At 43.0% G+C, this 22412-nt stretch overlaps 2 protein-coding genes across 6 annotated transcripts in view; both read right to left on the reverse strand.

Moving 5' to 3' along the window:
- LOC127572301 (antiviral innate immune response receptor RIG-I-like) overlaps positions 1-1616 on the reverse strand; it is a 67691-nt gene extending 66075 nt beyond the window's left edge. For 4 of the 5 annotated variants that reach the window (XR_007956619.1, XM_052019368.1, XM_052019369.1 and 1 more), the window contains exon 1: positions 1290-1566. The gene's annotated coding sequence lies outside the window, so the exon portion shown is untranslated. Of the gene's footprint in view, positions 1-1289 lie in introns of all 5 variants that reach the window. The other variant, XM_052019366.1, reaches the window with a different exon arrangement.
- Positions 1617-7471: 5855 nt separating this feature from the next.
- ndufb6 (NADH:ubiquinone oxidoreductase subunit B) lies at positions 7472-17710 on the reverse strand. The gene is made up of 4 exons (XM_052020003.1): positions 17426-17710; positions 13614-13706; positions 10036-10080; positions 7472-7661 (listed from the first exon to the last, which is right to left on the reverse strand). The coding sequence occupies exons 1-4, from the start codon at positions 17606-17608 to the stop codon at positions 7590-7592; spliced, it is 393 nt and encodes a 130-aa protein (XP_051875963.1). The 5' UTR covers positions 17609-17710; the 3' UTR covers positions 7472-7589.
- Positions 17711-22412: the final 4702 nt, after the last annotated feature.

Below are 22412 nucleotides of genomic sequence, written 5' to 3' on the forward strand. Positions count from 1 at the left end.
AATATTAATAACAATGTGGTTGGGAGGGAAATATGCAAAAGTTTATCCTTGGAAGATTAAGCAAGGTAACCGTCAGTATCCACCAATCATCCTTTCCTACAATGCAATAGTAACGACACTTAAAAAAAACCATTGGTTATAAAGATTACTTTGGAATGCCCTAATGTTTATAAAAGGTGTTACAAAACTGCAAGTTTTGCATTTTAATCCCCATAGCCACACGACCTCTTATGTAACAGACTGGACTGTTGTGAGGTAAACAAGCACTGAATCACAAAACATCTCTGGCCTATGCTGGCTTTTTGAAAGAGCTAGTTATTTAGAACCCACTATCTAGCTCTTGTCTTAATCCTAGAATTAATTGTTCTTCCAAACAGTGAACTTGATCAGAATTTTTGTGCTAAGAGGTTCTTCTGACACTTACTTCAAAATCTGTTTTCTGTACCGTATACTGATTCGCCTCCCACCAAAAAATTGTTTCTCTTTGTTGATCAAATTTGAACACCTAAATTCATTCTGTCCAGAATTTCCAACCATTACTAAAATATTTTTTACAGTATTATTGTAAATATCCTCTGCGTTGTCTCTGAAGCTATGACATCCTTCCTAAAGTGCAATGGCCAGAATTATGATCAATTCTGGAGAGACCTAAATAATAATTTGCAAAACCTTAGCACAAGTTCATAGATCTTGTGCACAAAATTTATTTCAAAAACAAATGATTCCACATCCTTTTGCCAAAAAGAATTGCCTCGTTTTCCTTATTGCCTTCTAAGTGTGTATAGATCAATCAGCTCATTTATCTGCATGGTAACTATTGCATTTATACCTCCTGGAGGAGTAGTCCACTCACTTGTTGAACCGTTATTCGGTGAGATTGTGGCTGTTGCCTCTATTCATCTTAATTCCCTTTATCTGCCTTTGTTCCAAGTCCTTTTAGCCCGCTTACAAAATTCTACCAACGTCAGATCTGAAATGATTAACTGGCATCTACTCCGTGTGTGGGAAAGGGCTTCATATTCCCACCACAGTTAAAGAAGTGTTTCTTTACACCTCTCTTGGCTCGGAAAGCTTGGATCTGATTTTAACGTTTATACCCACTCTCCACCCTTGTCTTGGTCAAGAGAAAAAAAAATGTTAAATCAGCATCATTCGATTGGTTTAAGATGCCAATGGCTTCACAAGTTTATCCAGATTGTCATACTCCGGCCCAAATAACAGGCTCACCTCCCAGCCCGGGGGCCCGGCCTATTCCTGGCCTGCGTCCCCCACCCATCTCAGTACCTTACCTGCAACAGTCGCTCAGTCCCCGAGTTCCTTCAGATCCAAGTTAAATTCCTTTAATTTCTTTTCAAATATTAAAGCATTCCCCTCCACCCCCCCGCTGATCCGCTCGCGAACATTTGCTGCTTTAGCCCCGCTCCGGTGCCCCGCCCGCCCGCTCGCCGGCCGGGGACAGGCCTCCCAAGCCGCTGCCTGTGAGTGTTACACCATCACACAGCGGGTGACGGGGCCGCCGGGACACTGGAGGACCAACCCGCCGCGCCGGATCCTGGAATGCTGGAGGACCGGCAATCCGTACCGCCCCACCCCCGCGCACTGCCCTTCGGGATTCTGGAGGGCCGGGCGAAGGAATGCTGGAGGACCAGCAGTCCGAGGACCAACGTTCCCCGCGCGCTGGCCGTCGGGATGCTGGAGGACCGACGCTGCTCGGCGCCAGACCAGAGGAAGCGGTTGGAGAGTGGCGGGGCTGTCCTGCGCACCGGGGGAAATCAAAGGGAAACCATGGTAACCGTACCTCCTTAGTGCTCGCCAAACACCAGCTGCTGCGGCTGGAGGATCCACGCAGTTTAGATCTGCCCAAGGATTTTTCTTTGGAAGTGCAGCTTCGCACTGGCGGGCTGTTCCCTCGGTCGGCGGGGTGAAGGGAGCCTCGGGGGGATCATGGTCCGTGTGAGCAAGCGAACTCTGGACTGGATTTATTCCTTTGTAAGTATAGAGTGCGAACAACAGGCGATCACTTGGCAGACTGGGCCTATACTCTATAGAGTTTACAAGGATGAGAATTGATCTCATTGAAAGGTACAAAATTCGAACGGGATTTGCCAGTGTTGGTGCAGGGTGTCTACAACCAGGGGTCACATCCTCAACGTGAGGAGTCATCGATGCGAAACAGAGATAAGAAATTTCTTCTCCTAGAAGGTAGAATTGTTGGAGTCCTCTACCCAAGATCACAAGACAAGGGAGCAGAAGCAGGCCATTCGGCCCATCGAGTCTGCTCCAAGGAAAGGGAAAATAGAAATGGGGAATGGGGGAAAGAAAGAAAAAAACCCTATTCTAATCCCAATTTCCGGCCTTATCCCCATATCCCTTGATATCCTGACTATTTAGATATCTATCTATCTCCTCCTTGAACGCCCCCACTGATCTGGCCTCCACTGCTGTACGTGGCAAGGAGTTCCACAAATTCACCACCCTCTGGCTAAAGAAATTTTTCCTCATCTCTGTTTTGAAACTGTACCCTCTAATTCTAAGATTGTGCCCTCTGGTCCTGGACTCACCCACCAAGGGAAACAGCCTAGCCACATCTACTCTGTCCTTTCCTATCAATATTTTAAATGTCGCTATGAGGTCCCCTCTCATTCTTCTGTACTCCAGTGAGTACAGTCCAAGAGCCGACAAACGCTCCTCATACGTAAGCCCTTTCATTCCTGGAATCATCCTCGTAAATCTCCTCTGAACCCTCTCCAACGTCAGCACATTCTTCCTAAGATGTGGGGCCCAAAACTGCGCACAGTATTCCAAATGAGGCCTCACTAGTGCCCCGTAGAGCCTCATCAACACTTCCTTACTTTTATACACTATACCTCTCGAAATGAATGCCAACATAGCATTCGCTTTCTTTACCACCGATCCGACCTGGTGGTTAACCTTTAAGGTATCCTGCACGAGTACCCCCCAATTCCCTTTGTACTTCCATACTTTGAATTTTCTCTCCTCCTAGATAATAATCTGCCCGCTTATTTCTGCTTCCAAAGTGTACAACTGCACATTTCTCAACATTGAATCTCATCTGCCATTTCCTTGCCCATTCTCCTAAACTGTCTAGGTCCCTCTGCAACCTTCCTATCTCTTCGATACTCCCTACTCCTCCACCTATCTTGGTGTCATCTGCAAACTTAGCCACGAAACCATTTATTCCATTATCCAAATTGTTAATGTACAAGGTAAAAAGGAGCGGTCCCAACACCGACCCCTGCGGCACACCACTAGTAACCGGTAACCAACCAGAACGAGATCCTTTTATTTCCACTCTTTGCTTCCTGTCAACTAGCCAATGCTCCACCCATTCTGTTATCCTACCCGTAATTCCATGACCTCTCATCTTATTAATCAGTCTCTTGTGAGGCACCTTATCAAAGGCCTTTTGAAAGTCTAAATACACAACATCTACCGCCTCTCCCTTATCCACCCTACCTGTGATTTCTTCAAAAAACTCCAATAGGTTGGTCAGGCGGGATCTTCCCTTCACGAAACCATGGGGCTAGGACCTATCTTGCCTTGTGCCTCCAGGTATTCCGTAACCCCATCCTTGAGGATAGATTCCAATAATTTTCCCACCACTAACGTCAGACTAATAGATCTGTAATTTCCTTTATGCTGCCTCCCACCTTTCTTATACAACGGAACTACATTTGCAACCCTCCAGTCCTCCGGAACCATGCCAGAATCTATCGATTTCTGGAAAATTATCGCCAATGTCTCCGCTATCTCTAAAGCCACCTCCTTCAGAACCCGGGGATGCACCTCATCCGGTCCGGGAGACTTATCAGTCTTTAGCCCATTTAATTTTCCTAGCACCTTCTCCCTAGAGGGCCATCAAGACTCAGTTGCTTGAGTGTATTCAAGGCTAGGATCAATAGAGGAAATGAGAAATGTTGGGTTAATGTGGGAAACTATTGCAGAATTAAAAGATCACAGTCTCATTGAATGGCAGAGATGGTAATTCTGTGTTATATAAACTTGCCGTGTAGTTGGTAAGCACCAGTGGTGGTGGAGATGTATGATGCAGAGTTTCAACCTGAAATGTCGACAATTCCTCCCCACCCCCCACAGATGCTGTTTGACCTGCTGAGTTTCTCCAGCAGATTGTTTGCTGCTCCAGTGGTGAAGGAGGGTTGCTTTTCTGTTTGGAATCCCATGACCAGTGGTATACCACAAGGATCAGGGCTGAGACCCTTGGTGTTTGTGATATACATTAATGACTTAGAAGATAGGAGGTATGATTGTTAAGTTTTCAAATGACACAAAAATTGGTGTTGTAGATAGCAAGGAAGATTGTCTTAGGCTGCGGCACAATGTTTCTGAGCTGGAAAGTTCTGTGGAGCAATGGCATTTGGGATTTAATCCTAACAGACGTGAAATGATGCAATGCATTTTGGAAGTTCAAATAAGAGTGAGAGTTACACAGAAAATGGTAGGGCCCTAGGGAGTGCTGATGAACAGCAGGACGTTGGGGTACAAATTCATAGATCCCTGAAAGTGATAGCACAGGCATATAGGGTGGTGAAGAAGACATATGGGATGCATGCCTAGAGGATAGAAAATAAGAGCATGGGTGTTATGTTACAATTTTCTAAATCATTGGTTAGGCCACACCTGGAATATTGTGTGCATTTCTGTTACCATTCTACAGGAAGGATATGATTGCACTGAAGAGGGTGCAGAGGAGATTCACTAGGATGTCGCTTGGATTGGAGCACTTTAGTTATAAAGGAAGGTTTAGATAGACTGTATTTGTTTTCCCTGGAGCAGAGAAGGCTGAGGGGTGACCTGACAGAGGTAAACAAAATTATGAGGGGGGGAATAGATAGGGCAGACAGTAAGAATAGATAGGGTAGACAGTAAGAATTTATGGAGGTGCCTAAGAGGGCATAGATAAAAGGCAAGAGATAGAGGGTTAGAGGGAACCCGAGGAGGAATTTTTTTTCATACCAAGTGGCTGGAATCTGGATCGCGCTGCTTGAGGAGGTGGTGGAGGCAAGTACTCTCACATTTAAGAAACATTTAGGCAAGCACTTGAAACACCAAAGCGTATAAAGCTGTCGACTTATTGCAAGTAAATGAGACAAGTATAGACAATAATAGGCATGGATATGGTGGTCTGGATGGGTCTTTTTCTGTGCTGTACAACTCATTAACAATTGTAAATGTAGTGTTTAGCACATTATTTTCTGGTCCAAGATGTTCATTTAAATTTAGAAACAGCAGTAAGCTTAACACCAATGATTGGGGTCTCCACCCAGATGTAGTTTTTTCTAAAAGATGTATTCATTACTTTCAGTTGACACCCACATTTCAGTGGGTTGTGCTTCTGGGCTTTTTTTTGGCGGGGGGTTGGGATCATTCCAGAATCTCTCCAGAGATCACCAAAGCTGCCTTGTATGGGTGTGGAAATATCCCACAGCACCATTTTTGAAGTGCAGCCCTTGCTTAAATGTTGCCTCAATCACCAAAATTAGAGATTGACTGCATGTGTGTGATTTCACTGAGCCCTAGTGGAAATTGCATTTGCTGCATTACAATGACTACGTTTAAAGTTCATTGCAAAACCAGTCTTGAAGTCATGAAATCAGCAGTGTTGTCTTTTCTGCCATGCTTGTACTATTTTCTTAGCTAAATGTGCCCTGTATCTCCAAAGCCACAGCTTTGAACTTAAATAATTGCCTTTTTATGTGGAATTTTATTGTTGGTTGAAAGTTAACGCATAACAAAAACAAATGTTCAGTTAAAGTCCATGCACATTAGGAAATAATGCCAAAAGAATTCTGTGCAAGGACCATCCACCAAAGTTTATGAAAATCAAAACAAAACTGTGAATACTGGAAATCTAAGATGAAAACAGAAAATGGTGAAAATATTCAGCAGATCAGGCCTCAGCTGTGTGAAGAGAAACAGAGTCAACATTTAAGGTTGAAGACACTTCGTTAGAGTTTGGAAGGAGATAAAAGAAGCTTGTCATCTTGCAGCTTAACAGGCTGCTTTTGTCTCCTTCCCACTTCGAACGAAGGGTATTCGACCCGAAACGTCAACTCTTGTTTCATTTCCCACAGATGGAGCCAGACTGGTTAAGTATTTCCAGCATTTTGTGTTTTTATTTTAGATCCACCAAAGTTCATGAATGTAACAAGTGCATCTTATTTCATACAGATACTCTTGCTCATTGTCTTACTCTCTTGGGGATTTGTTATCTATGCATCCAAGATGACAGCTATTCAATATCTGCAGAAAAATCTATAATGTTCCTTCTTCATGATTCTTCCTATCTGAGAGCACGTGATCACTCATGGACCAATCAGCACAGGCCAGGTGAAAGGTTCTGGCACCAACCTTCACTCCATGCTAATGAAGGAAGAGCATGGACCAGAATCAAAATGTTGGAAGTTGGTAATACATACAGATTTGTTGTGTAAGCATTGCAAATATAACTTTGTTAATGTGTATTGGATGATTATCTCAGATAGCAAATGGTTTTTTTTGTACTTCTCATAACCTGTCACTTAAATTCTGATAGTGTGTATATAAATACCTATAATGCTCAAAGATGTTGCCTTTTAATTTCATAATATTAGGGATTCTAAATATTAGAGAGTCACAAATCAGTAGGGAATCGAGCAGAAATCTTTCTGCAGAACGGTGAGAAAGTGAAATGTGTTTCTGCAGAACTGGGTGAGGCAAGTTATCTGGATGAATTTAAGGGAAAGCTGCATAAACACTGAAGGGTATGCTAAAAAGGTGAGATGAAGAGGGGATGCTAGTTTATGTGCAACAAACCTAGTTACAGACTGGACTGAACAGCCAATTTATCATGGAGGAGAAAGCAGTGTGTCCAGTAAAGATATGCATATAGTTGATGGGAATTGATCACAGACTGAGTAAAGGTGCCGTCATGCTGCTTATCTGCAAACTGCAGTTGGAAGAGTATTGATCTGATCACCAGGATCTGGAACACCTCATTACGATAACATATGTAGAGGTTACTGTATGGCTAGTGATGAATTAGAAATAAGTTGTGTAACTAGAGCTTAGTTATTGCTATATTAAACATAAATTTATGATAATTGGGGAATACTTACTGTACATTTAATGTAAATCTATCTATACTTGGCATATTTTGCTGTTTTTACTTACCAAACTAAATAAATTTGTTAAATTGAATGTGGTTTTAATGTCTGTTAACTGAGTAACTCTCAAGTTTTTTTCCTTTACACAGCCCTAGTTCTGGATCCCTATCACAGTGATTGGCTTCACTGCATTTACCCAACATCATTTTACAGAGATTTTTCTAGATCTTAGGGTTTAAACAGCTGAGGGCATGACTGCCTGTCATGGAGCAATTTAAAATCAGGGATGCATATGACTGCAGAATGCTCAGTGGGTGAGAGTTAAGAAACAAGCGGCAGTATTATGATTCCTGGTAAATCAGCATTTTAATGATAAATAAGTCTTTCAAAAAGAAACAACTACATTTGTGTCTTTCATTTGAAGTTAATCATATAGCCATTTACATCAGATACCAACATGAGCCTTTAGTGGTGCTTGGGATGCTCATCCTCAACAAATGGCGGTATCACTTCCCCAGTTTCCAAAATTGTGTCACCCTGAAGGAACAAACCAAAGGATGCGACATCAGTGAAGAAAATAATTCATCTTTAGTCACTTATGCTAAACAGGCTTTATTCTAGAGGCTGCATGTTGCCCTTCTGAAATTCAGCACCACTGAATTAAACCAAATTTCATACTACAATGTTCATCCAGTCTACATTTGCATCTTTAAAGTGGATTCAAGCATGAATCTTTTGGTGCAGCTATAACACTTAGCTCAACTAATTCCCACCAAGTTTGAAAGCTCAGTGCATATTATTCTTAATAGAAATATGTCCCAGTTGCTGACCATTTTAAATTTTTGGTTTATGAGCTAACCATATATCTTCCATTTCTGTTACTGTGTAATCACAGCTCAAAAGCGTTTATCCTTATTTTTGATTTTCACTTATTTTCACTGGAACAAAATATAAAATTTACATGGTTAACTTAACAGCAAAATGCATTCTCTTACACTTTGTATAGTTTCTCATCCACACTACAATATACTCAAAGAAAAAAAAACAAAACCACAGGAAACAGGTTTAAATCCCAAAACATAAGTATATCATTCAAGCCTGTTCAGGCAAACACTCTTGAAAGATGCGCCTCTAATCTTTAGACCATATTCCCCGATTCTAGACTTAGCAACTGGCAGAAATAGTTTCAGACATCTACCATATCAGATCCCCTCAATATCTGGAAAATTTTAATCAATCCACCCCTTGATCCAAATGTCAGTGAATATAATCTTGGTTCTTGGACCACCTCTCTTTATAATTTAATTTTTGGAATCCAGGTATCATTCTATTAGACCTACACTATATACTACAAGAACTATACCTCTTTCCTAAGGCAGTGCCCAGAATACAATGGTCCAACCAGGGCATAAGAACACAAGAAAGTAGGAGCAGGAGTACACCACCAGGTCCTCAAACCAGCCCCGACATTCAATATGATCATGGCTAATCTATTCTGTGCCATTTCCCATAACCCTCAATTCCTTGATCTTTTAAATACTTATCTTCCTCCACCTTAAATATTTCTGATGATCTGGCTTCCACCACCCTTTGGGTCAGAGAATTCGAGAGATTCACTGCCCTCAGAGAAGGAATTTCTAGGCGCCTCAGTTTTGAATGATAAGCCCCTAGTTACATATTCCCTTGTTCGTGACTCTCCTACTTGGAAAACATCTCAACATCTACCATGTCAAGCTCCCTTAGAATATTAAATAGTTGAATAAGTCACTCGCATTCTTCTAAACTACCAAGAAATACAGATCCAAACTGTCTAGCCTCTCCTGGTAGCACAAACTAGTTTTCTGTATGTAACAGAGGCACAAGAGATTCTGCAGATGCTGGAATCTGGAGCAACACACACAAAATGCTGGAGGAACTCAGCAGGTCAGGCAGCATCTATGGTGGGAAATAAACAGTCAACTTTTTGGTTTGAGATTCTTTATCAGAATGTAATATAGTATTCCATGAACCCGATTTTTTTTGTACCTACCCCTCTGATTCCTTTGCACCTCCATTGTCTCTTGCAGCACTCTTGTTCAACAACTTTAATGATGGTAGGAATTTGGGAAACCCCAGGGAAAATTCTATTCACAAAAATGTATCTTACCTTTTACAAATTAGGTGATACACCCACTGAGTGTTTTGCATACACAAATATCATCATTATTGCTGTCAATTACTTCATAACTTCTACTCTGTTACAGACACCTTTACTTTCAGAGGGCCTGTGACTCACATCCACACACCCCACTCCAAAATGAGAGCACTTCCAAGGCCCACTAAGTAGTAGGGGATTCGCAACCCAGCAAGAATGAACCAGACATGAGTCTCCAAATGCAAACACCTGGTAGGACATCCCCTAGGCAGCTGTTGTCTTTTCATTCATCCTGAAACAGTTCTTGAACGTGTGATGAGAGAGTGCAATCTGCACAAGTGACATTCAGCTCCAGCAAGTGGCTCAGGCCCTGCACGCCTTATGTAACAAGCTCAAGCTGTGAAAAGATGTACCTCCTATTGCCATCCATATGCTCTATCCTTAAATTCTGACTAGAAAAGAATTTCTTCTCTGGTATTTTATTGCTCATTATCCTTGTATTTTCCCATCTGTTTTCAATTCTTCCAGATTACCTGGCTGCAGAGGAAGAGCAAATGCTTGTGTTTTTGTTTGATGACTGAAAACCATTTATAGGACTTGGGTTGGGATTTTACAGATTCTATTTTGGATTTCCACTACCCAGCTTTTTTTACTCCCTTCACCTCTCCTTCTTATCAAGTTACTATTTCAAAGAAATATCAGCTGAAGTTTAATTCAAATGATTTCAGAAAAGATAAACAACTGAATTTGTTAACTCAATCCACTAATGTAACTTACCGGAAAAATCCTTGGTTTCACATCCACAATGCCATATGGTTTAGCCTATGGAATAGAAACGACAGATTTAAGAAAGATAAAATTTTGGCTTCAATTTCAACTAAATGCAAATGTTAAAAAGAGTAAACAACAACTATAGTTCAACAATTCAAATGTTTCAAGGTGTTTCAACAATGATTATCAAACACACCTTTGACAAGGAGCCACATAAGAAGATATTAGGAGAGTGACTGAAAGCATAGCCAAAGTGGCAGGGTTTAAAGGATGTCCCTAAAAATGAAAGAGAGTCCAAGAGGTTTAGAGATTGATAGAGCTTAGGGTCTTGGCAGCCGAAGCCATGGCCACTAATCTTTGGTTCTTTGAAGAAGTTTCTTAGACTGCTTTTGAGTACCTTTAGGCAGAGTATCAAATTACTTGAGCAGAAGTTTCCTGTGCATCCCTTTCTCTTATTGGTCCCGGTATATTTCCTTTGTATTTTCGTCTTTCTCACAGGAGATTAGATGGATGCAGAGTAAGTGTATTATTATGGTTGTATTATTATGATTGCCTGACTATCTATGATGATGTGAGACTTGCTTGATGACCAGCTGGCCTTTTCATACCCAACAGCTTTATGTCCTTATTCATCTTTCTTGTGAGACTAGATGAAGGCTACAAGGACAATTAAAGCCTCCACTTGCATTCCTTTATCCACTGTAATTCCTAACTTCAGTCTCCCTGATTACAAATTCCTAATGTTTCAGATGTTAATATGGCTTGATACCTCAGTGTAATATTGAGAGTAGCCAATTGCCTGCTCCAACTGAAAGTTAGAGGTCCGTTATTTGTACATTAAGAGAATAAAATCCATTTTAGAGAATAAAATCCATTTTAACATACAGTCCAGGTGAGACCTCAATGCAGCATCACACTGCAAAAGGTTCAGGAATAAGCCGCCTAATTCCTCAAGACTCTTGCAACACTAAATGTCAGATTTAAAGTTAAAATAGTTAGCCTCTATTGTTGTTTATGCATGGAGCTCTGAATTACCAGCCTATGTGTGTGAGAGTTTCCTAACCTTGCTCCTTTTGGATCCTAAGGCATTGTTTATGTGGAGCAGCCGAGGAGATCCCTACTATTCTGTGTCATTATCTACACTACAACCAACAATGGAATAAATAGGCAGCAAGGATCAGATAGGGCTCATGAGGAATATAGGGTAGCAAGGAAGGAACTTCAGAAGGGGCTGAGGAGAGCAAGAAGGGGACATGAAAAGGCCTTGGCGAGTAGGGTTAAGGAAAATCCCAAGGCTTTTTTCACGTATGTGAAGAGCAGAAGGATGACGAGAGTAAAGGTAGGACTGATTAGAGACAAAGGTGGGAAGATGTGCCTGGAAGCTGTGGAAGTGGGTGAGGTTCTCAATGAATACTTCTCTTCAGTATTCACCAAGAAGAGGGGCCTTGATGACACTGAGGACAATGTTGGTAAGGTTAATGTTCTAGACCATGTAGATATCAAGAGAGAGGATGTGTTGGAGCTGTTAGAAAATATTAGGACAGATAAGTCCCTGGGGCCTGACGGAATATTCCCCAAGTTGCTCCGCGAGGCGAGGGAGGAGATTGCTGAACCATTGGCCAGGATCTTTGAGTCCCCATTGTCCATGGGAATGGTACTGGAGGATTGGAGAGTTGCAAATATTGTCCCCTTATTCAAAAAAGGTAGTAGGGATAGTCCAGGGAATTATAGACCATTGAGCCTTTGATGTACGTCTGTGTCAGGCAAGCTGTTGGAAAGGATTCTAAGAGATAGGATCTATGAGCATTTAGAGAATCATGGTCTGATTAGGGACAGCCAGCATGGCTTTGTGAAGGGCAGATCATGTCTCACAAGCCTGATAGGATTCTTTGAGGAGGTGACCAGGCAGATTGATGAGGGTAGTGCAGTAGATGTGGTCTACATGGATTTTAGTAAGGCTTTTGACAAGGTTCCACATGGTAGGCTTCTTCAGAAGGTCAGAGGGCATGGGATCCAGGGAGGCTTGGCCGTGTAGATTCAGAATTTGCTTGCCTGTAGAAAGCAGAGGGTTGTGGTGGAGGGAGTACATTCAGATTGGAGGGCTGTGACTAGCAGTGTCCCACAAGGATTGGTTCTGGGACCTCTACTTTCCGTGATTTTTATTAATGACTTGGATGAGGGGGTAGAAGGGTGGGTTGGCAAGTTTGCAGATGACACAAAGGTCAGTGGTGTTGTGGATAGTGTGGAGGACTGTCGAAGATTGCAGAGGGATATTGATAGGATGCAGAGCTGGGCTGAGAAGTGGCAGGTTGAGTTCAATCCGGAGAAGTGTGATGTGGTACACTTTGGAAGGACAAACTCCAAGGTGGAGTACAAAGTTCATGACAGGATTCTGGGTAGTGTGGAGGAGCAGAGGGATCTGGGGATTCATATCCACAGATCCCTGAAAGTTGCCTCACAGGTGGATAGGGTAGTTAAGAAAGCTTATGGGATGTTAGCTTTCATAAGTCATGGGATCGAGTTTAAGAGCCACGAGGTGATGACGCAGCTCTACAAAACTCTGGTTAGACCACACTTGGAGTACTGTGTCCAGTTCTGGTTGCCTCATTATAGGAAGGATGTGGAAGTGTTGGAAAGGGTGCAGACGAGATTTACCAGGATGCTGCCTGGTTTGGAGAGTATAGATTATGACGAGAGACTAAGAGATCTAGGGCTTTACTCTTTGGAGAGGAGGAGGATGAGGGGAGACATGACAGAGGTATACAAAATATTGAGAGGAATAGATAGAGTAGACAGCCAGTGCCTCTTCCCAGGGCATCAATGCTCAGTACAAGAGGGCATGGCTTTAAAGTAATGGGTGGGAAGTTCAAGGGAGATATCAGAGGGAGGTTTTTTACCCAGAGAGTGGTTGGGGCATGGAACGCACTGCCTGGGGTGGTGGAGGAGACAGGTACATTGGTCAAATTCAAGAGATTGTTAGATAAGCATATGGAAGAATTTAAAATAGGGGGATATGTGGGAGGAAGGGGTTAGATAGTCTTAGGCGAGGCTTAAAGTTGGCGCAACATTGTGGGCCGAAGGGCCTGTGTTGTGCTCTATGGTTCTATGGCTAAATAGCAATTGACTTGATATTACTTCATTTGTGAGATCTTGCTGTGCATAGATTGGCTGCTGCATTTCCTACATTACAACCATTTAACAAGAACTTCACTGGGCATAAAGCACTTGACAAATGCTATAGAAATGCAAGTCTTTTAATGATTATACATATTTGCCAATAATTAAGAGGTCTGCATTGCAAGTCTTTATACAGGAAGTCCCCGAACATCTGTACTTACGAACCGACCTTTGTGGTCAGTTGGTAAGCAGGCCCGGCCCCCGATCCTACCACGGCAGCAGTACATCTTCTTTGGCCCAACCCTGGGCCAAGTGAGCATGTGCAGTCGGGGCCATGCGCGGCCGCGATCCCCGGGCCAAGTGCGCACGCGCGGACACTGTTCCGAGTTACACACAAAATCAGGTTACGAGCAGTCTCAAAAACAGAACTCATTCGTAACCCGGGGACTTCCTGTATTTATACTCACCTCAAGATGGTATTTCACGTAGTAATGAACAACCCAAGCAGGAATCAGTAACCGACTCAGCGTCCACCAACCTGCATTACATGCCTTGTAAGTCTGAAACATATAAAAGAAAAACATGTTAACATATACAAAGATGGCAGTACAGCAGAAGTTAGACATGACTTTTCAGCAATTTCACTACCAAATCCATCAATGAGACAGGGTGCATGCTTATGGTTTGTCCTCACTTAAATTTGACGTCACTTTGCTGAAGATCTGTTGCTGAATTATGTTGTGTTCTGCAGATAAAGAAGGGAGTTTTCCCATTGTGATACTGATCTGAAAATTCTGGAAATTCTCAGCAGATCAGACTGACCAGCATCTGCAGTAGTTTGTCTTTCAGTCGATGTAAATAGTCTTATAGTGCCTTTCACACTGAAAGTGATTTACAGCTGAAGTGTAGTTCCTGCTGTAATATAGAAAATGTGACAACCAAGTTATTTGTAGCAAGCTTCCACAACAGCAATGTGGAAACGCCCAGATTTCTTTGTGTGATGTTGGTTGAGGGATAAGTAGGCCCAGGGACACTGGAAAAACACTCTTGATCATTTTTGCAAAGTCCAGACATTTTACATCTGCCTGAAGGAACAGACAGGGCCACAGTCACTTCAAAGTTACTTCATAAGCTGTGAAGCCCTTTTGAATAGCCTGAGATCTCAAAAAGCAACAGAGATGAAAGCCTTTCTTTGTGTTAAAACTAACTGGAAATGGAAGCCACAATGGTGTATGCTTTGAGACACTGTCCAGGTTGTGCTGATAATTAGTCGGCAGTTCCATAGAGAACCATTAGCGACCTGTGGCTGTGTACTCCAACACAGAATGCCTTGGGTGCCACGTGCCAGCATACTTGACCTCCCATTCTGCCCCTGGATTTACCAACAAGTCCAGGGTCATCTGTTAACTTTCTGAGCCAAAGGGCCAATGTACTTCATAACTGGCCCCTCAACTTTACAGCAGCCGCAAATGGCACATTTAATTAGTTTCATTTATTTTAATGGGGTCACCAACCTTGAGCTTAATTTTCTTTATTTTTATTTTTCTCTGTTTATTTCTATTTTAAATGAGGTCCCAGGCAGCTCTGCAGCCAGAGAAGGTTAGTGCAGCTGAGGGGCAAAAGCGGCTGCAGGTCCAACCACGGAGGCAGATAGAACAGAGTACAATCCAGCCTATTATGTCTTACTCTTCATAGGTGGAGGAACCAAGAGCAACTCGCTGCTCAAATTCTGGTAATCTACACCCAATGAAAATAAAAACTAGGCTTTGATCTATTAAATATTTTACCTGTGGACAGGCTGTAATTATACAAAAGTAAATTAAAATTGGCACTCAATCCCGACTGGAAAATGTTCAGGTGAAAACATTGGTTGAGAACTGCATTGAATATGAAATTGTTACTATCTGTATGGTAGACTGTTATTTCTCACTGTTCACAGTTAAATAAATTGTAGACAATTGCTGCTCATGAACAGTCCTTGTTACAGGGATCAATATCCTCAAGGAAGAGATTTCAAGAAATGGGAGAAGTATCAACAGCAGTTCAGAGGTAATGAACAGGCACAGTAATATCTCCCCACATTGGCTGGCAACTATCCCTAAACTTGTGAATATGGAACATGAACCTATTCAAACAGGATTTGCTGAAACATTCTTGCTGGCCACAAAGGCACATGGACCAAAGAGCTGAATTCCAGAAATGAGGTGAGAATAACTGCTTATGACATCCAGTTAGCACTTCAAGTGCGGCATCAAGGAGCCCTGGTAAAACTGAAGTCAATGGGAATTAGAGTGAAAACACTCCAGTGGTTGGAGTCATACCTTGCACAAAGGAAGATGATTGTGGTTGTTGGAAATTATTCATCTCAACTCAAGGACATCACTGTGGGAGTCCTGGACCCAACCATCTTTAGCTGCTTCATCACTGACATACCTCCCATCGTAGAGTCAGAAGTGAGGATGTTCGCTGCTGATAACACAATGTTAAATTCCATTCGTAATATCTCAGCAAACGAAGCAGACCATGTCTACATGCAGCAAGACCTTGATGATATTCAGGCATAGGCTGATAAGTGGCAAGTAACACATGTGACAGAAGTGCCAGACAATGACCTTGCCCAATATGACAAAGTCTAACAATCCACCCTTGACATTCAATGGCATCACCACTGGAGTTCCCCCACATCAACATAGTGATCAACTAGACACTCAATTGGACCAGCCACATATAAATTGTGGCTACAAGAGGTCAGATGCTGAATATCCCATGATAAGTGAATCACCTCCTGACACCGCCAAGCCCTTCCACCAGCTATAAGGCAGAATTATGATAGAATACTCCCCACTTGCCTGGTCGAATGCAGCTCCACAACACTCAAGAAACTCACACCATTCAAGTCAAAACAGCCTACTTCATTGGTATCACATCCATCACTGGCATAATGTGGCAACAGTGCACATCATCCATAAAATGGACAAGGGCAGCTGGTGCATTGCATCACGACTATTTCCGTGGTCCACTCCAAGTTGCACACTATCCTGATTTGGAAATATATCACCACTCCTTCAACATCTCCGAGTCTACATTGTGGAACTCCCCATCCAACAGCAGTGTGGGAGTACCTTCACCCAAAGGGCTGCAATTCATGAAGGTGGCCCGCCACTGCCATATCAAGGGCAATTGGAGATGGGCAAGAAATGCTGGCCTCACTAGTAACACCCATATGCTGAAAAATGTATGATAAAAAATTACAAGTTTGGGCTTTTACACACACCAATGAATCTGAATTGCTGGGTCTCCCAAGTACACTTTCTTTTTTTTTATTTAAAAAAAAGGCAGACCCATGCACATAAGCAAGCAAAAATCAGGTGCAGCAAGCAATTCATAAGGCAAGTAGTACATTGACCTTTATTACAAGAGGCGTTAAACACAGGAATGGCCAATCCCTTATTCTGTAATCCCTGGTTGTAGATGCCTCAGCAGAGGAAATATTTATGCTGTTTTAGAGAGCCTTGGTGAGATTACACCTGGAGTACTGTATACAGTTTTTGACCTCCTTACTACAAAAGAAGAAGTGCAACAAAGATTCACAGCACTGGTTCCTGGGATAGTAGGTTTGCCGTATGAGGACAGATTAAGTAGATGAGGATGTATTCTTCAGAGTTTAGAAGAATGAAGTGATCATACTGACACACACAAATTTCTCATAAGGTTTGACAGGATAGGTGCAGGATGAATGGTTCCTCTGCTGATGAGTCTACAACCAGGGATTACAGAGTAAGGGATTGGCCATTTTGGACTGATATGAAGAGAAATTTCTTCACTAATAGGGTGACGAATCTTTGGAATTTTCTAAGACATGTGGCTGTGGAGATTCAGTCAGTGAACAGAGATCGATAGATTTCTTGATATTAAGTGAAACAAGGAATATGGAGACTGGGCAGCAAAATAGAGCCGAGGTGGAAGATCAGCAATGATCTTGATGAATGGCTGAGTAGACGCTAAGGGCCTATTCCCATGTCTAATTCTTATTTATGAAATAGTCGCGGGATCAAATGTGCAAAGAATGTTAGTTTTGACATTTGGTTAAGAGAGACGAATGTACCGCTAACACACTTTCAACACCCGGGCCAAGGAGAGAATGAAAGGTGCTGCAGCCCAGTCAGCCCTGGGCCAACTTCACACGAAGGTCATGACCAGTCAGAAGCCGCAGCCCGGAGCCGGGGATGGGGCCCGGGCCCGGACCCGGGTTTGCCCCCCCCCCCCCCCGGACACTCACGTAGAGCCGCCAGAGGCTGCGCGGCTGCAGGAAGCGCTCCCAGAACCCGCTCACGGGCCCTTTGCTGTCGTGGGGAAGGACGGGTTCCCGCGGGCTCAGCTCCTGGTCCTTCAGCCATTGGCGCCGCAACTTCACCAGCTGCTCGAACCGCGCCTTCTCCTCGGGCGTGTAACCCAGCGGCATCTCGGCCTCCAACCCCCGGCGCCGGAGCAGCAAACAGGCCGCGGTCACCGGGACAGCGCGACACCGACTCTCCGGGCCACCCGGCGCCTGGTGATGGCGTCACGGCACCGCGCCCCCCCCACCTCCGGTGGGCTCTCTGATGCCCCCTGCCGGCCGGGAGGAGGACAGAGCGCACGCCCTCTGCCGGCCGGGAGGAGGACAGAGCGCACTCCCTCTGCCGGCCGGGAGGAGGACAGAGCGCACGCCCTCTGCCGGCCGGGAGGAGGACAGAGCGCACGCCCTCTGCCGGCCGGGAGGAGGACAGAGCGCACGCCCTCTGCCGGCCGGGAGGAGGACAGAGCGCACGCCCTCTGCCGGCCGGGAGGAGGACAGAGCGCACGCCCTCTGCCGGCCGGGAGGAGGACAGAACGCACTCCCCCTGCTGGGTAGATGAAGTTCTGTGCAATCGCCCCCTGCTGGACCCTTGTTATTAAAGGACCACACAGTCAGTGTGTTTCCTCACACTCGCACACAGAAAACCTTTCTGGGATATACTGGCCTTTGTACCTGTATATTTAGTTATAAGGAACTGCCAGAAGAAATTCTAAGATGGAGCCAGATCCCAACAGTGGTTAAGTAACCCTACTAATATCCAAGTTCAAGTTCATGAAAGTTAGTTTCTTGCAGCAGCAGCACAGTACATTACAACCGTGACAAATATAAGTTAACATATATTTAAATTAACATAAATTATACATAACTTACATGACAAAAATAAACTGAAATAAACATAACTACGTTAGTGCAAGTTGAGAAAAAAAACTATAGTCTGACGTAGTGTTAGTGTTTTTCAGATGGGTTCCAGAACCTGATGGCAGTGGGGAAAGAAGCTGTTGTTGAACCCTGGCTGTTGATTTAGAGGAATGAGTTTGAAATTCAGCTGGAGAATTTAAATGTGCATAATTAAAAAATAAATAACATTAAATTGATAAATTACTAAATTGGTTCATTATTGTCATATGTACCAAGATACAGTGAAAAACTTTGTTTTGCATGCCATCCATACAAAGCATTTCATCCCATCAGTGTATTGAGGTCGTACAAGGGAAAATAATAACAGAATGCAGAATAAAATGTTACAGTTACAGAGAAAGTGCAGACAATAAGGTGCATGTTCATAACGAGGTAGATTGTGAGTTCAAGAGTCCATCTTATTGTACCTAACAGCAGGATAGAAACTGTCCTTAAGGCTGGTGGTACATGCTTTCAGGCTTTTGTATCTTCTGCTCATTATGGGGGGTGGGGAGGGGAGAAAAGAAAATGTCCAAGGTGGGTGGGGACTTTGATTATGTCAGCTGCTTAACCGAGACAGCGATAAATGGAGGGGAGGCTGATTTCTGTGATGTGCTGATCTGTGTCCACGACTCTGAGGTTTCTTGCACTCCTGGCAGAGCAGTTGCCATACCAAGCCATGATGCATTGGGATAGGATAGTATACTTCCTGCGGTGCATCTATAAAAGTTGGTGAGTGTCAAAGGGGACATGCCAAATTTCTTTAGCCTCCTGAGGAAGTAGAGGCGCTGGTGTGATTTTTTGGCCTTGGCATCTATGTGGTTGGACCAGGACAGGCTATTGGTGATGTTCACTCCTAGGAACTTGAAGTTCTCAACCCTCTCAACCTCGCACCATTGATGTAAACCTAGCATGTGCACCACCACCCAATGACCAGCTCTTTTGTTTTGCTGACATTGAGAGAAAGGTTGTTGTCATGACACCATGCCACTAAGCTATCTCCTTCCTGTACTCTGACTCATCATTATTTGAGATTCGACCTACTACGGTGGTGTCATCTGCAAACTTGTAGATCGAGTTAGTGCAGAATCTGGCCACGCAGTCATGAGTGTATAGGGACTAGAGTAGGGGGCTGAGGACGCAGCCTTGTGGGGCACCAATGTTGAGAATAATTGTGCTGGAGGTGTTGCTGCCTATTCTTACTGATTGCAGTCTGTTGGTCAAGAAGTCAAGAATCCAGCTGCAACGGGAGGTGTTGAGTTCCAGGTCTAGGAGTGATTTAGCAGTGGTGATTGCAGAACTAGTCATTTGTTATTTTTAAAAAAATCAAGTTAATGAACTCTATTGAAAACTCATCCACCTAAAATGTTAACACAACTTCCCTCTCCATCTATGCAGCATTGTCTGCTGAAAATTTCCAACATTTTCTGTTTTATTTCTGGTTCATCAGTGTCCTTCAGTGAAGGAGATCTGCCACCATTACTAGTTTGGGCTTTCTATGACCCAGACCTGTGGTACTGTGATTGATTCTTAACCATTTTCTGAATCTAGCAAGCAACTTGATTAGAGTTGTGGAATAAACACTGGCCTGGTCAGCAAAGGCAAAATTCATTCTCCTCTCCCACATGTGTGGAATGATCATGCACACTATTTGACGCTTTCTTGCTTTCATGGTTTCAGTGCATATTTTCACTTCTGTATGTTTTTAGTAACCCTGCAATGTTTCTTATTACCTCTGGCCATGGTTGGCATTTCTGGTTGGATGTGCTCATCAAATAACCTCCCAGTCTCCATATTTTCTCATGACATGTTGCTTAATATGTGCACCCTTGTGATGCAATTACCACCCTTACATCTACCCCCTCACCCATCGCCTTGGCCACCCAACTTTACAGCAGCCAGAACTGGCACATTTAGTCTCAATGGGGTCACCAATGGATGATTATTGATTGCCAATCAAATAGCCTTTCATCATTACTAATTATTTTAATTATTTATCAAAAGAATAATAAGTGTCATTTCTATGGTGCTTCTCACAAAATACTTTGCGGGTAATGGACAAAGTGGTAAAGGAAGAGCAGAGAAGCCAATTGGTTCACCTCAGGCTCCCACGAATATCAGTCTAATAATGGCTGGATATCTGATTTGACGTTGTTGCTCAAACAAAGAATATCATTCACAGTATGGATTATTCAATTACTCTGTTTTGAATATTACCCTGAACTCATTTACATTCACCTGAGAGAGCATATGATGAAACTAGGATTAACGTCTCATCCAGAACTGGTACCTCCAGCTCATCAGCGCTTCTTCAGTGATTGTCAGCCTAAATTTTGCATTTATGCCACAGAGGTGTGACTTGAGCCTTGAACTTTTAGACTCAGAAGTCAAACTGTCGAACAAGGGATTAACAATGAAAAGCAAAAGCATACTGTTATGCATCCTCGATGGAAGAGTGCTGTACGTTAGTGTCAGTACTTAGTAATAGCACCTGGTTTCAAATCCAGCCAGACCAAATGGCTGCAATTAGGGTGCATGTGAAATAAGTTTAGAAGATCTGAAACCCCTGCCTATTGGGCACAAGGTTGTGTGCAAAATTCCCCTTAAACTGACAAAATAAAGGGAACTTATTCTGTATCTAGATGTGCTGTTCAGTCAAAACCACACATGAATTATTTCCATTCACTACCACCGGTTCCTCAAACCCAATGTCAATGCTTTTCCAAAAAACCTGCATCCACCCCTCTCAAAACCTTACACTTCTCTCACACGAAAACCCTATGTTTTTCTTCAAATGCTACATCTTCTTCTCTCCAAATTGTTATCTCCCTCCATTCAGATCATATTCCTCCTTTGCTCCAAAGTTTACATCACCCTTTCTCCAAACTGTATCTCTTGATATCTCTAAACCTACATCTCCCTCTCTCCAGCTTCACATCTCCACCTCTCCAAACACTACACTCAGTCTCTCCAAATTCTTCATTTTCCTCTCTTTAAAGCCTACATCCCACCTCTTCAAACTCTACATTTCTCCCTGTCCAAGGCCTAAATTACCTCAGGATATGAACATGGTTGGTGGGTTTGGGTTTGGATAACGGCAAAAGTGTGGAGGCTGCTGGGAAGTGCTGGCTGCCTTCACCATGCCCTAAAAAGAGAGAAGTTTTATTGCATTGCTCCATCACCCCTTCAATTAAATCACAATAGAGAAGATGGAAGAGGCAACTCTATTTTCCAAAGCTAACTTTACAGGGAAATTGGTTTACTTGCTGGATGATACTATCAAGATCTGTGGTCAAAAATAACCCCACATCTGCAATGTGAATGCCTCTGCTGTGGCCCTAACCTGCAAATGCCAAATTGTTAGCTTTGAAATGTGCTCACCACTGGAGAAAATATGACTGCAGAAAAAGAAGAGTAGGGGAATTGTGTACCGTAGTAGAGATATATATTTTGTGGCTATCTGACGATAATAAATATTGGCCTCAAGAGGGCATCATATAACTGTATCTATCCCTGGGACAATATTATATAATGTGTGCTGCTAGGTTACACAGCACAGAATAAAACCATATGGTCCATGTTAAAGTTTGTGTTTTACACAAGCCTCCTCCACCACCTCCCCCCCCCACCCCCCATTCATAATAACCTTTGATTCCTTTCTCTGGGCTTTCATAGCCTGAGTGGAATTATTTGAAACACTGTAATTTTAAAACTGTACTTTTATTGAGAAATGTTCTTCTGCAATGACTCTTGGAAAGAAAGACTTACATTTCCATAGCACCTATCACAGGATCCTTAAGCCAATAAAGTATCCTAATGTGTAGGCACTGTTGTACAGTAGGAAATACAGCAGCCAATCTGCACACAGCAAGATCCCACAAACAACATGATAGAGACCAAACAATTTAATTTAGAATTGTTGATTGATTAAATATTAGACTAAATAATGATTGATGAGTAATGATTGATTAAATAAATATTCCCCAGGGCATCAGAAATAATGCCTGTTTGACACAGTGCCATGAGATAAACA

This window comes from Pristis pectinata, chromosome 7 (assembly GCF_009764475.1).
Source record: "Pristis pectinata isolate sPriPec2 chromosome 7, sPriPec2.1.pri, whole genome shotgun sequence".
In the NCBI taxonomy this organism is placed as follows: Eukaryota; Metazoa; Chordata; class Chondrichthyes; order Rhinopristiformes; family Pristidae; genus Pristis; species Pristis pectinata.

Bases quoted from the DNA above. Each gene is read 5' to 3' on its own strand.
- ndufb6 (XM_052020003.1), bottom strand. From the start codon at position 17,608: ATGCCGCTGGGTTACACGCCCGAGGAGAAGGCGCGGTTCGAGCAGCTG. The intron at 13,707-17,425 runs GTGAGTGTCCGG...TATATGTTTCAG, and splicing joins GCAGCCTCTGGCGGCTCTAC to ACTTACAAGGCATGTAATGC. The intron at 7,662-10,035 runs GTAAGTTACATT...TTGTTCCTTCAG, and splicing joins TGAAACCAAGGATTTTTCCG to GGTGACACAATTTTGGAAAC.